Source organism: Bos mutus, chromosome 22, assembly GCF_027580195.1.
Source record: "Bos mutus isolate GX-2022 chromosome 22, NWIPB_WYAK_1.1, whole genome shotgun sequence".
Lineage (NCBI taxonomy): Eukaryota > Metazoa > Chordata > Mammalia > Artiodactyla > Bovidae > Bos > Bos mutus.
The window spans coordinates 26,295,226-26,309,532 of NC_091638.1; the positions used below are offsets into that span (position 1 = coordinate 26,295,226).

A 14,307-nucleotide genomic window follows, 5' to 3' on the forward strand; every position below is an offset into this window, starting at 1 on the left:
AAGCTCTGGCCCTTTTGGTCAGTTACTCAGTTCTCCTGGCTTGCTCCCATGTATACATGTTACTACCCTTTTGTTTTTCTACTGTTCATCTGTTTCATGCCAATTTAATTTTTAGATGAGCCAGGAGAAAAAGGAAAATTTCTTTCTCCCTGACACTGGCACAAAGGAGAACAGATGTGTGCGGTGTAATTTTAAGTTGAACTGAAATGACTCAGTAGGTACCACAGTGAGCCTGAGGACATTGGCTAGGGGACAGAAAATATCTGGTGGTTGCAATGAGGCTATGGGCATGCAAGAACACCAGAACAGATTTTTTCAAAGGTTGGAACATGCAACTGTATTCCTGACAAGTAAGACCTATTTGAAAGGATAGGGGGAAAAAGGCTTAAGAGAGAAGAAAGAATGATTAAAATGGAAATTTCTGAGAGAAAGCATCATCACTGAATCCCAGTCTTTCATCTATTATCCATAAATCTCTGGTAACTGATGAAAATGACTTATGTTGAAATTTTACTCATTTAGTCATAATTGTAAACAAAAAAATAAGATGATAAATTTCTCTCACGATGATCAAAACTGAGATGCAAATGTCTGAATGTTTACAATGTAATAAGCAAGCTAATTAGAGATGTTTATCACTAGAAGGAAAACAAAACAGAAAACTTGGTACCTATGAAATACACAACACAGAGGTTATTTTCTTAGTAACAGATTTCTATTAAGTATCTATATTCTAACAGATCAAAAATTATTAGGTTCAGCAAATTTAGATTTCACTACAACTTTTTAGAAGTAGATTTGTTACTTGAAAATGAGACTTTCTCAAATAGGTCGATTACTGAATTGTGTTTGAATTCATGACATCTTTTTAAAATGCACCACAATTATGGTTATAAAATTATGTATAAATACTTGCCTATTACACTTATTAAATTTCAAAAGCCCTATATGATGCAAAAGTTTATAACACAAACACTTAGTTGGATGCAGTTGAAACATATCTGTGATCATAATTTGATTTTTGTATTTAGAAAATTCTAGAGGCCATTTTGGTTTCCTTGGTGGCACAGTAAAGAATTTGCCTGCCAATGCAGGAGAGGAAAGAGATGCCAGTTGGACTCCTGGGTCAGTGACCCACTGGGACCCACTCCAGTATTCTTGCCTGGAAAATTCCATGGACAGAGCAGTGTGGTGGGCTTGTGAGATTTTAGTTCCCCAACTAGCGATGACAGATTTTAGTTGTGTTTATTACATTAATAAAGAATAAATATCACAGATATAGAGAATTCAGTAAAATACATGCTTTTGTTTAAGCACACTGGATGTTTTCAGAATGGGCTACATTGTCAAAGTTTATAGTAACATTGCTCTTTTCTCATATGACTAATCCTGTTATTTAATTAGTTTCCAAGCAAAAGACAAAGTAAGGGAAAGAAGGAAGTGCAGGAAGGCGGAATAAAATTGAGTGAAAGTGAACTTATCCATCCATATGATTAATGAAGGATATATTCACTGCCTTCACACTTTAAAAAAAAGAAAGACTTCTTCAGCTGGGCTTGCTTTTCACTTGCATGTGTGAAGAAAAACTCCTAGAACATACAACTGAGGGCACGTTTAGTAGTTTCTCATTAAGGATAAAGGATTAAATGTCCCCCATAAAAACATTATTTACATCTCAATACTGCTAATAGCTGTTTTATGAATAGCAAAGACAATTTGTTCAGGAAACCTATATTCCTTTGGAGCCCTATAGTCAACATTTTAAATTGCATAATTAATTTTACATCCTTGATTTATTTTTTTCTTTTTGCAACCTTTGCAGTTCTTCTGAAAGCTTCAGTCTCACAGTCAAGAAACCCGTGGCCAGATTGTTAAAATATTCAGCTACCGTAGCGATGTTCCAGCCATCTGGAAGGATTTCTAATAGTCAGCAACTTGGAGTAAGAGCAGCTAACAATTAGACCTGTCGTGTTCGTGGGTATGTGTTGGTGCTGGGATGGGGGAGGCGGGCAGAGGGTTACAGAAAAACATCCCTGCTGTGTGGTATAGCTGTATTATGCAGAGGCATCAAACACTGACTAAAATTATGGAAAAAATCTCTCAAACTCTTCATCTCTGAATTCCTTGGTGAATAATGTCAGAGGAATATGTCACTATTGGCAACTGTTGATATTTATGCATAACAACAGGCTTTCCCTCATAACAGGTTTTGCTTTTGTTGAACTAAGGGAAATGATACTCTCATTTTTGGATTTCCATTCTTCCTATCTTAACTAATCACACACATTGTAAGATGCGCTAAGTCGCTTCAGTCCTGCCCAACTCTTTGTGACCCCATGGACTGTAGCCTGCCAGGCTCCTCTGTCCATGGGATTCTCCAGGCAGGAATACTGGAGTGGGTTGCATTTCCTTCTCCAGGAGATCTTCCCAACCCAGGCATTGAACTGGAGTCTCTTGCATCTCCTGCATTGGCAGGCGAATTCTTTATCACTAGTGCCACTTGGGAAGCCCACCTGAGAGACGGGTTTTGGAAATATGCCGCTATTCCAAACAACAACATGATTAAGAGTTACTTGTTAATATAACTTGCACCTGAGCCTTTCTTTTTTCCATTAATTAAAACAGTGGGCCTTTACTTAGGTATTCCTTGTGCAGAATGAAGCTTTAAGAGGGGAACTTCATTGGAATATAAATGAAAGCCTTAGAGCACCAGTTCACTAAATAGAAACCTGACAGAGATCATTTCTTTCAATAGTAAAGCCTGCACAGCACTAAAAAAGCACAAATGCAGTAATCATCCCATTAATTTGATCAATACAGTCAACCAAATCATATATAAAACCTGCAGTGTTATCAGGACCACAGAAATAGGTCTGCATCAATCATATTCACAGGATGACTAGGTAACCTTTACATGTGCCCAGCAGCCAGAGCCCTGATAACTGATACTGTGGCTCACCTTCTTTTTCAATGGTGACATCACTGCCTACTTATTTCTGTGAATACAACAAACAATACACCAGGTTCTATTGATCAAAAAGCTTGAGTTTACAGAAAGAAGACATGAATATAACATGTTTTTTGCACCTTTTGGTAGAGAAATAATGGTTACATCATACTATCTATTTTTCTTTCCCCATCAGTAACATACTAAATATCATCTGAACCCAAGAGATAGATCTCCCCCAAGTAGGAAACAGTTAAGATAGTAATCTGTCTGACTCCCTCATTTCACTGGTAAGAAATGGAGATACAGAAAGGTGAAGTAAATTGGGCAAGGACCCAGGAAGTTAATGCCAGGACTGGGAAACTCCAAGCTTATCTCAGGCCTATCGTAATACTTTCTATGATGGTAATGTTTTCTTCTTTTAAGGTTTCATATTATGCAGTGCTATACACATATTACAGTAAGTGTTTTCTCATAATAATATGGTATAAAAGATTAGGTTTAGTGACCATTCAAATAGTCAAAGTCATCTGTGTTCAGCCCCTAACCTGAGATCTTTTCTTGTCATTTGTCCCTTCTATGTGGTTTCAGGGGGTAAATGACAAACCTGATTAATTGAAGTCTAATGTATTCCATTGCTCACGCTACAATTAAATGCTGAAACAGCATACTCATTTATATATATATGCATTTGAGGTTGACTACACATATGAATTCACCTTGTTTTAAACAGAAAAATAAATCAACACGGGAAATGTACCTTCTACTGTAACTTGAAAATCATGAGTGGCTGATCCCAAGACATTGCTGGCTGTGCAGCGATAGGTTCCTTTGTCCTGAGAGGAGACATTCTCTATCTTCAAAGTTTTGCCATAATTCTCTTTTGTTTCTCTTCCCTTTGGTAAATCACCTCCCATTTTGTTCCAATCAACTTGTGGAGTTGGTCTGTGAAACAATACACACATGGTAAACATTTTAAGTGAAAAATAAAATATAAAGAAATGCACAGGGTACCTCCCTCACTGTGCTACTTTCAGGTCTGCACTCAAGGGTTCCACCGAAACATCAGCCTTCCCAGTGCACAGACCTGCACACCACCACCCACCATCCGTGGTGAAGACCAGGGCTGGATCATGTCTCCCTCACTGCAAGCTCCTTTAATGGGCTACGTCTTCAGAAATCTTCTGTTTCCTCTACTCAGAGGGCTAGCTCCATGGAAGTGCTGAATATGGATGGTTAGATGAAGGATGCATGACTGGACCCATAGAAATGTACAAGATTTTTTTTCAAGTGTGCTATCTCCCTGTGGGTGGTTTTGAAGGGGCCAGAAATAACAGCCGTCTTCCCCACGAGTTTGAAAAACACCATAAACTAAGACCCAGCACTCAGCAGAGGGTAGCCGTGACACCCCTCTTAATCCTTATGAGGCTGCTATTGCAGAATAAGACTCAAATGTGCGTGCCCAGTGTACTGGCTGGACCGGGAAATAGCTCATTTTGGGCCAAGGTGGGCTCTGAGGCATAGACTGGGTCACCCAAGCAGACTGTCACCCTAGTAGAGAATACAGGAATGAAGGAATGAACCAAATCTCTCTTGATTAGAAAAATTAGATCGCCCAATATAAACAACAAATGATAAAAGCAAGAACAAAACAAATCCCAAATTGATAACTTGTCATACACCAACACAGTGACATTTTCCACCTTATCTGGGTGGAAAACAAGAATGAGGAATCAAGCCAGCTAGGTTTAAAACAGAAAAATCCCATCTGTTGGGATTTTTGAAATGAAAATTTTTGAATGCAAACCAGACAAGTGAGAAGTGGGACGCTCTATGACTTTTGTGATTTAAAAATGATATGAAGAACAGTGATGCCAGATTTTAACTGATGGATGATTTTTTCTTTTTTTTCCTCTTCACTTGAGCTGTATGACTGAGTGGAAGAAGTATTTTTGCTGTTTTTACTGATGACTTGTTTTTTCTCACTACATTTCTTTTTATCATTAATACCTGAAAGTTATTGAGTATGTTCTAAATGGGAGCATCATTATCATCATTTTACCAGTGAGGATTCTAAAGTTCAAGAAGTTAATTTGCTTAAAGTCACTGGGGTAATAAATGACACGTTAGAACTTGAAATTGATTGACTAAACTTGTTCTTTTGATCAGTGTCTTCTATTTTATTTGTGCTTTCCCCATTCTTTTTTTTCCCCTTCCTAACCATGAGTTCTGAGAATATATGCTTAGAGGCAAATTAATTAGTTTCTAGTTAATATGTGAACAATTCATACTGTTTGCATCATTTTCTTAAATTGTATTGTTAGGCAATGGTTAAAATAATTCAGTTATTATGCAAAAAAAAAGAGGTAAAAATGATGATTTTTACACACATCTACTCTCTTCCCTCATTGCGTAAGTACTTGTTTGGAACCACCACTACCGTTCATGTCACCAGGCTTAAAATACAGGACACAGTACTGACTCCTATAGGAAACAGTAAGGATGCTCAGATAGGTGGCTATGACAGTGTATTAGCTGTTGGCTTCCTGAGCACACCACCCAACAGGATGCTTAACCCATCCCTCCTAACTGCTTGCTTTGCACTCCATCTGTCAAAACGGCAATTTGCCAAAGTGCAGGCTGCTCTGGACCTTAGTTCCTCCAAATCAGGGGATTTTTGTAAGCTCATACTTTAATGTTACAAGCATCTCACCTGCTGTAAAATCTTTTTTTTTGCCAGTCCTTGGAAACCAGCCTAATCTTCTAATACCTATTCTTTGAAAGAATAGGATAAAATGATTATCTAATAAGTATCATATGACTATGAGACAAATTCATCTGGGAACACATCTGTACCACTGCAAGAACATCCAGCTATTGTCTTGGTAATGTTTTTCTTTCCTTTTTCAAAAATTTAGTAAACATTAACTAACAGCACTTGAACAATAAAGTTTCGAAGGAAAATGTACTGCTTAATCCATTTTTATACATAAATCCACACCATACCATCATCTCGATGTTTTCTTTAGGTCCTTGCCCAGCCAACTTTAATTCTGAAACTTCCTTTGTTTGCAAGAGAATTGTATCTAGCTTCAACCCATGAATTCACAAAACAGAGAAAAGACAGAAAATTAGAGCCCAGCAGTCAGCAGAGGGAATTTGCCTTTAAGTCTAACGAAGCTTTCACAGGATGTGAGTGAGTGTGAACTGGTCCATGAATGTGCTCTTTCCACCAAGGGACTCACCGTCTGCACTCCTTTTGGGGAGTGAACACTTTTCTGAATGAAATTCACAATGTTTTTTAGCTGTTCTTAGTTTCCACCTTGCAGAATCTGAACCCCTCAACCTTTCCCTCTGAAAGCTTTCCTGTTTTACTTAATAGTATCCACATTTTCATTATTACTAGCCATTTTCTGAAACACCTACTATATCCCACTCCTTTAGACTCAGGCACAGTGCCATCCTCTGTCCACCCTGCCTTTAACTGAACAGAACAGTTCATTCGGTTGAAATATGCTGAAGAAGTTAAATTTAGAGGTGGTTTAGGGTTCTGGAGGCAGACAGGATGTAATCCCAGCCTCCACTGCGTACTAAGTGTAGAGAGGTGAAGTCCACTCTCTGGCCTGCACTTGCCTAACCGACGACAGGAATGAGTCATGAGATGTGTGTGGCAAGGAGAAAATGAGCTAATGTACGTAAAGGGCAAGGCGCAGTGCCTGACACATGATAAAGAGGACGATATTTTCATTACGCCTATTACAGTAGAAGGTTCGTGGGTTAAAACTTCTTAAAGGGCCTCCCTGGTAGTTCAGCAGTAAAGAATTTGCCTGCCAACGCAGAAGACATGGGTTCAAGACATCTTCCCTGGTCTGGGAAGATCCCACATGCCAAAGAGCAATTAAGCCCGAGCACCACAACTATTGAACCGGTGTTCCAGAGCCCAGGAAGTACAACTCCTAAAGCCTGAGATCCACAGCAAGAGAAGTCACTGCAATGAGAAGCCTGCACACCGCAACTAGAGAGCAGCCCTTACTCGCCACAACTAGAGAAAAAGTCCATGGAGCAATGAAGACCTAGTGCTGTCAAAAGGAAATAATTACATAAATTTTCAAATAAAACTTCTTAGAATACATTTTTTTTCAAGTACTCTAAAAAATTTTACAATGTATCACATTCACCTGGAACAGAACTAGACCAGATAGGATTCTCAATCCAAATCCATGATGACTATGAAGAAAACCCTTCAGATGAGCTTCTCTGACAAGGCCTTAGGAATCCTCAAGTCCCAAAGACAACACTTGCCAGTGCTCACTTTTTCTCTGTTGGTTCATGACGCTGCATTTTCTGAATGCACAGAGTCTATTTTATTGAAGACCATCCATGCAGTTGGCAGCCCACTCAAGAGATAAGTTATGGCATTTGTGGGAAACAGGAGAAAATAGTTGCTGACATGTTCTCCCTGCCCAAAGAGTCAACCAAGAATAGTGATGAACCTTGGAAGAATGCAATTTCTACCACTATAAACGCATATGAATAAGAGCAAAAATGCAGGCAGTTACCAACATGATCCAAATGAACCTGATGCTTTCATCTCCTCACATAATATAGAGATAAAAGTCCTGAACAGAGGCCATGTCATTGCACATCTAATTACTCTATGGCAATATACTTGGGCAGTTTAAGACAGATAAGCAACCTGAATATTTTGCAGGATGGAAAGAGAAATTTACAAAGCTTAGGGGTTATAAAACCATTAAAATCTGCTCTTTTGTTCACAGTCCAATTTAAAACCACTCATTCAGAATATACACTGAACAATGAATGAGTATGAATTTCAAATTCTAGTCCATGAACCAGATGACCAGCTATAAAAAGCCCTTAGTTTACAAACTGAGTACATAAACTCAGGTGCTAGGAAGGTGGGATGTATTTTCCCACAGTATTCCCAATGGCAGGGATTGGTATGTGGTGGTAAAGCAAGGTGATGATAGCAAAGAGACAATCTTGTATGATCAGGTATTAAATAAGATGATCCTTGTTTACACAGACTTATGATAGCTACTCAATAAGCATCACAATTTCAAGAGGTGACCAAGTGACGTCTTTTCTTGGAGGATTTGCAAAACTGTACTTTAGGTGTGAAAAAAAGTTTGGGTCATTGGTTCTGATGTGAAACTCTCTTAAATTGCATGATCTGGGACTTCTCTGGTGATCCAGTGGTTGAGAACCTGCCTGCCAATGCAGGAGACATTGGTTTGATCCCTGGTCCAGAAATATTTCACAATGTCACAGGACAATTACACTCATGTGTCACAACTATTGAGCCTGTGCTCGAGAGCCCGGCAACCACAACTGCTGGGCCCACATGTGTCACTACTGAAGCCCGTGTGCCTGGAGCCCATGCTCTGCCGCAGGAGAAGCCACTGCCCACACATGGTAGCTAGAGAAAGCCTGTGCACAGCAACAAAGACCCAGTGCAGACAAAAAAACCTTTAATTTAAATTGCATGATCTAGATCTGTTTGTGTGCAAAGGACAGGTGGGTAAAATAAGAGATCCACAGAACCTGGGGAAACATAACAAGCAGAAGCAGGACAAACAATACAGCAGAAAGACATAAACCTGGCACAACAGTGACGGGCTGACTCTTCACAACCTCGTGCTCTAAGGATGCACCCGCTGTTGACCGAGGTAAGGAGGGCACTGTCACTGCCGCCTCCATTCACACCTTCACCAACTGACAGAGCTATCTAATTATAAATCAATCTCGGTCACAGCCTGAAATCTGCAGAGAGAAGTGCAAATTACTTTCCCCAGAAATGTAGTAACAGGATTTCCTCTTCTAAAGAAATCATTTCTTAAAGATGCATGCATGCACACTCTTCACTTCTACCTTATTCTTTACAGAACAGAATGGAAAAAGTCACGAACAGGGTCAAGTTACTCACAGGCCTTCAGCAAAACACTCGAGCAGCAGGGTGTCCCCTTTAAGGATGGTGACAAAAGACTCACTGCCACTTTCAGGAGGAGGCAACAATAGTCGGGGTTTTCTCTGCTTGATTGAATTTGCTACAGAACAGAACAGAAAAGACTCAGATTTTGTTCAAACTAAGAAACTCCGTTGGCACTCAATCCTTGCTAAAACATATTTAACCATATGGACCTGTGTGTGTGTGTGTATATTTACACACAGATTTTAATTTATTTTCACACATTTATTTCACATATATTTCACACATTTTAATATATTCCTATTTAAATAGATTCCACTCTTAGCAGGAAGCATGGGTTGCCCTTCAGATACATTACCTAGGTGCTGCATCAAGATTTATAAAGGTTACGATTCAAACCACATCTTCAAATTCAGAAGTTCAAACAGTGTTCAAGATAATTAGTTTCTTGATGAAAGCCTTAAGTTCACTGACAGTCAATAGCTTTATATTCCACATTTTAATCATACTTGGTCATGTTTGATGGCCTTGTGTATTTTTCTTGAATTGAATGTGCCTAAGTATCTGACAGGATTCCTCTTATAATACAGTTTCCTGGTCCCTACACCCAGGAAACTCTGATTCAAGAAGCCTGTAGTGCATACCAGGCATCTATGAATTTATCAATGAGGTGACTCTACTTTCAGTCTTATATCCTCAAAGACAAACACTGCTGTACAAAAAGATTTACAAGCCATCTCAGTAACTGGTGAGGAAATGTTCCATTTCTTATTTTCCTAAAGTGAAAGTCACTCAGTCCTGTCCGACTCTTTGCAATCCCATGGACTATACAGTCCATGGAATTCTCCAGGCCAGAATACTGGCGTGGGTAGCTGTTCCCTTCTCCAGGGGATCTTCCCAATCCAGGGATCGAACCCAGGTCTCCCGCATTGCAGGCAGATTCTTTACTGTCTGAGCCACTGGAGAAGCCCCTTTTTTCCTAAGAAGCCTTTCAAATACAATGGAAAATGGGGAAGCTTCCATTTTCAATGCAGATTCAGATTTCCATTCCAAGTGTTCACACAAATTATGTTTCACATCCAATGTCAATGTGATTTGATGTGATATGTGTAGTGTAGAGGTGAGGGCTGCTATCAGAGTAGAGGAATGAAAGGTACTGACAGCAGTGTGTACCTTGCCATAGCTTCCTTACAAGTGTTTGTTTTCTGAAAAATATGAACATGTATTATATGGTGTGATTTTTTTTTACACTTTTATATTGGAGCACAGCCTATTAACAATTGTGCGGTAGGTTCAGATACACAGCAAAGGGACTCAGCCATACATAAACATGTATCCATTCTCCCCCAAACTCCCCTCCCATCCATGTGTAATGATTTTATTGAGTGCTGAAAAGATACAATATATGTTTCTGTTATTGACCTCAAAGGAAACGATGTTGCCTATATACACCTAATCAGTCCATTTTCAAACTGAGGGCACAGCAAGGAGAGCCCTCATCCAGCCCTGGTGACGTTATCAGTATATTAGATTACCAAAGTTATCATGGAGGGTTCATTGCTGGTGCCAGTTATAAAAGACATATTTGTTGCATTCAGACAAGTGATTCTTTTCTCTGTAGAAAAACTACTTACTATATAATTTGGTTAAATGTTCTATGGGCAAAAAAATTTTTTTAAATAATAAAAACCATTTCATAGACAAGTGAGCTTGGAAAATGCTGCAACTTATATTCTTTCTCACTGAATCACAATGGACAGTTGTATAGTAAGTACTTCAAGAGGTCTAGAAAGGAAAAGAACCATTTGACTTTCTTACACTCAACGCTTTCTCTACTTCTGTTACACTCAACCATTGCTTTTTCCTTTCTTTATGTAACAGCTCTCTGCCAAACTGCTGATTAACCATAAGAGGCATTTTGGGAGATCCATAATAATTACTCCATGAAAAACATAATGTTATATATGTATATTTATTTACTTATGGTAATTATATCATTAAGTATATAGGTGTATTTATATAGTTCTGCATTCATAAATATTACCCCCTTTTACATACATTTAATGGGGATGGGAGAAAATAGAACCCTCTATGTTAACCTTTTCCTTACTAAGAGTATCAGTATATTAATAAACTCAGAAGGTATTAAAGTTCAAATTCTGAGATGACAATGAGCGACCACAGGTGAAAATAAATGTCAACATGCTACATGTCATCAACTTACCCTTGGAAATAATTTCTGTGGATGAACTCGAGTCATTAACATGCTTTACTGAAATAAAAAATGGAAGAAAAAACTCACAAACATAATGGTAGATGCTGACATCAAAACAATGAAAAGCCATAGTTTTCTCCTACAAAAATTACAAAATGAGGTATAAGCATACTTCACTAGAACAGCACCTTTGGGAACATAGTTGAATAATATTTATAAAGAGCTTAATCTTGAGCTACCATAGATGAAATCCGAGTGGAAAGCACACAAATTAGAGCTCCATTAAAGACAACTAAAGTTGCTGAAGGATGCTATAGTGAAGCCCTGGCACAGAGAATCAACACACAACAAATTGATGAACCAAGTTATGAAAAAATTATGAACCACGTTAGACAATGGAATGGTCATGCCAACTTTTCACTCTACCAGAGCCAGTTATTCAGTCAATGAATTTCTGGAGATTATCTCTGCCCTTTGAATCTTGGTTATTTCTTTGACTAATAATGACAGTTTTCAAATTTAAGAACCCAGAATGCCATCTGCAGAATCAAGTAGGAAAAGAGAAGCAATTCAAATAACTTTGCCAACTGGGGAAATATAGAAAAGTTTGATGTGATAAAAATGATAATATTACTTCTTGTTATTTTTGACTCTGTTCTTTTCTCCTACATTTTCAGCCTTGCCAGTTTATCTGAAATCACAGAGATTCTGAGCCTGAGACTTGCTGAGAAAACCCTGGAATTTTGTTGTGTATTTCATACAAGGAAAATGACTCGACTCTCTAGTCATCAAATGAAATACACTTGTCCTGTGAATTGAGATTTGATTTTCTGGCTGCAGGAGACAGAGCTACTGTTGATGTGCAGCTGCAGATGTCTCTTTCATCTGGAAGGAGTCTCTAGAGTTAAACTAAACAATGCTGGAAAATATCAACCCAGCTTTAACTGGCTTCAACCAGAATAAAATTACAGACACATTTGTCTTCCACATTCATGCTGGCACAATAAATTATTTCAACTTACAACTGTTAACTGTTAGCTTCATAGGCATTTTCTGCACAATAGTCCTCAATCTCGGGAATGCAGCAAAGCAACAGTAATCGTTCCGACTGTCCTTTTCCTCCACATTTGCGAAGTACAGATCTCCCTTTTGGCTCATGTATACTCTCTCATCTTGCTCAATGTGTTCTAATTCTGGAAGAGAAATATCTTTTCATTAAAAGGGGCAACTGTCCTTTATTATGCCTTGTCGCCTTTTTTTCATTATCCTTCCTTTCATATTATTTTATTTTTCATGTAGGCTCTTCCTATTCCTCCCAAGTCTGGTCTTATTATAGAAGTTATTAGTGAGTAAGAAGTAAAACACAAAAAAACAACAAGAAAATCATTGAGAGAGCGCTTATCACCATTAACTGAAGTACACTGATGGACAACTAGTCTGGGCATTCGACCTCTCCTGACCATTTAGGATTCCACTTCTGTTCTATGGGTCTGCACTGACTTATTTGAAAACTAGTCCAAACAGATAATGGCCTAATTATTACTTTTATTATATTAGGATCATATTTGTTAAAAACAGATTTTCACAAAATTGTGTTTGAGATATTAATCCCTCTGCCATGATGCAGCCTAGTTAGCTTCTAGGATGGATGCAATCTGGAACTCTGGCTACAACCAAGAGTAGCTTCTTTTGCTTTCTTCCAAATCCTGTACGATTATTACTTTTCTCTATGGGTCACAATGAGAAGAGATTTAGATAGACCTGCTAAGGCACATGCCAGAAGTAGGGCTTACAAGAAGCTAGAATCCCAGTGCAAGAGCTGATGATAGCTTTTGGAAAATTAAACACAGAAGTTCATACTAATTTCTAATACTACTAATAATTTGTGCATCACTGTATTAAGTAAGTGCAACATAGTAAAAGAGAAATATAAAGCCAGCAACACAGATACAAGCCATTCTCAACTTGACATACTGTATCGTATTAACAGACTCTACTCTTTCCAGATATGACAAAATCAAGACATATTCAGTGGCTTTCTAGTGCTTTCATGTATATTCAGAACTCAGAGCAGACTATAGATGGAAATAGTTTTTAAACTATACTTGATTTCACATCATAAGTTCATATTGATTTTGTATCCTTCATTTCCGTATGTCATTTGACACAATGAGTGAAATTAAAATGTCCCCTAGAACATTACTTACCAATATTCATCCAATAAATGTGTAAAGGTGGCAGGCCTTTGGGAGGGTTGCATGGAAGGACAATTGGATCACCTTCCTCCACTTCAAGAGGGTCGATTTTTTCTTTGGGAAATTTTGGAGCATCTGATATAAAAAATCATTTAAAGACACCGTTTAAAAATTTTAATATTACAAGTAATGCTTAATGTTACAAGTATTATCTTAAAGCATTCTTCTTGTAGAAATTGGAACATTTTTAGTAAATTCAACACCCTAAATCTTCTTGTCTATGACCTGCAGAGGAAAATACTGTTAACAATCTGTGCTGCATCGTTATACAACTTTAAAAATATTTCTGCATTCTGTAACTATAGATAACAAATAATTTTGCTTTGACATCAATAAGGCAACAATATGCTTGTGCATATTTCTCAGTGAAGAGGTATAAGCTCTGAGTCATAGGAGTTGCTCGTTTTAAGTTTTCATAGATTTGGTATCATTTTTTCCAAACATTGTGCTTTATTTCTAGGCAGATACTTATTTTCTGTCTTTTGCTTTATTCTGAAGCCCTTGAATGTAACTGGCAAATATTCCATTCAGATCATAATCAAACGAAATACACAATTCAAAGCCCACATGGGGAAAAAATGGTATGAATACAATGAAAAGCCAAACATGACCACTAGAAGTTGCAAAGAGAGCCATCCACATTGGAATCACTCCCAGTAAATAAAATTTTAAGTGAAATGAAATGGATGTAGGACAGGAGACTTTGCAGTATTTCAAAATACTGTTTCTTTCCCATGCTGGAATCAATGTCCTAAAAAAGGTCAATTCAATTACTGAGAATGTAAGTCACAACAGTGCAGAATTTGAAATACAATACCGAAGTTTGATATTTTATGAAGTTATTTATAAAATAGTTTTAAGAATATTCAAAATATATTCCACTTCAACATTATTTGTACATCTGCGCTATAGAATTACTTAGGGTTTGATAAATGAGAAA

At 37.8% G+C, this 14,307-nt stretch overlaps 1 protein-coding gene across 3 annotated transcripts in view; it reads right to left on the reverse strand.

Annotated features, from left to right (window-relative positions):
* CHL1 (cell adhesion molecule L1 like) overlaps positions 1-14,307 on the reverse strand; it is a 226,658-nt gene that overhangs the window by 59,900 nt on the left and 152,451 nt on the right. For all 3 annotated transcript variants that reach the window (XM_070359420.1, XM_070359418.1, XM_070359419.1), the window contains exons 6-10: positions 13,320-13,442; positions 12,135-12,305; positions 11,122-11,169; positions 8,895-9,015; positions 3,708-3,892 (exon numbers count right to left, since the gene is read on the reverse strand). In XM_070359420.1, the coding sequence (XP_070215521.1) occupies positions 3,708-3,892; positions 8,895-9,015; positions 11,122-11,169; positions 12,135-12,305; positions 13,320-13,442 (648 nt within the window). The remainder of the gene's footprint in view (positions 1-3,707; positions 3,893-8,894; positions 9,016-11,121; positions 11,170-12,134; positions 12,306-13,319; positions 13,443-14,307) is intronic.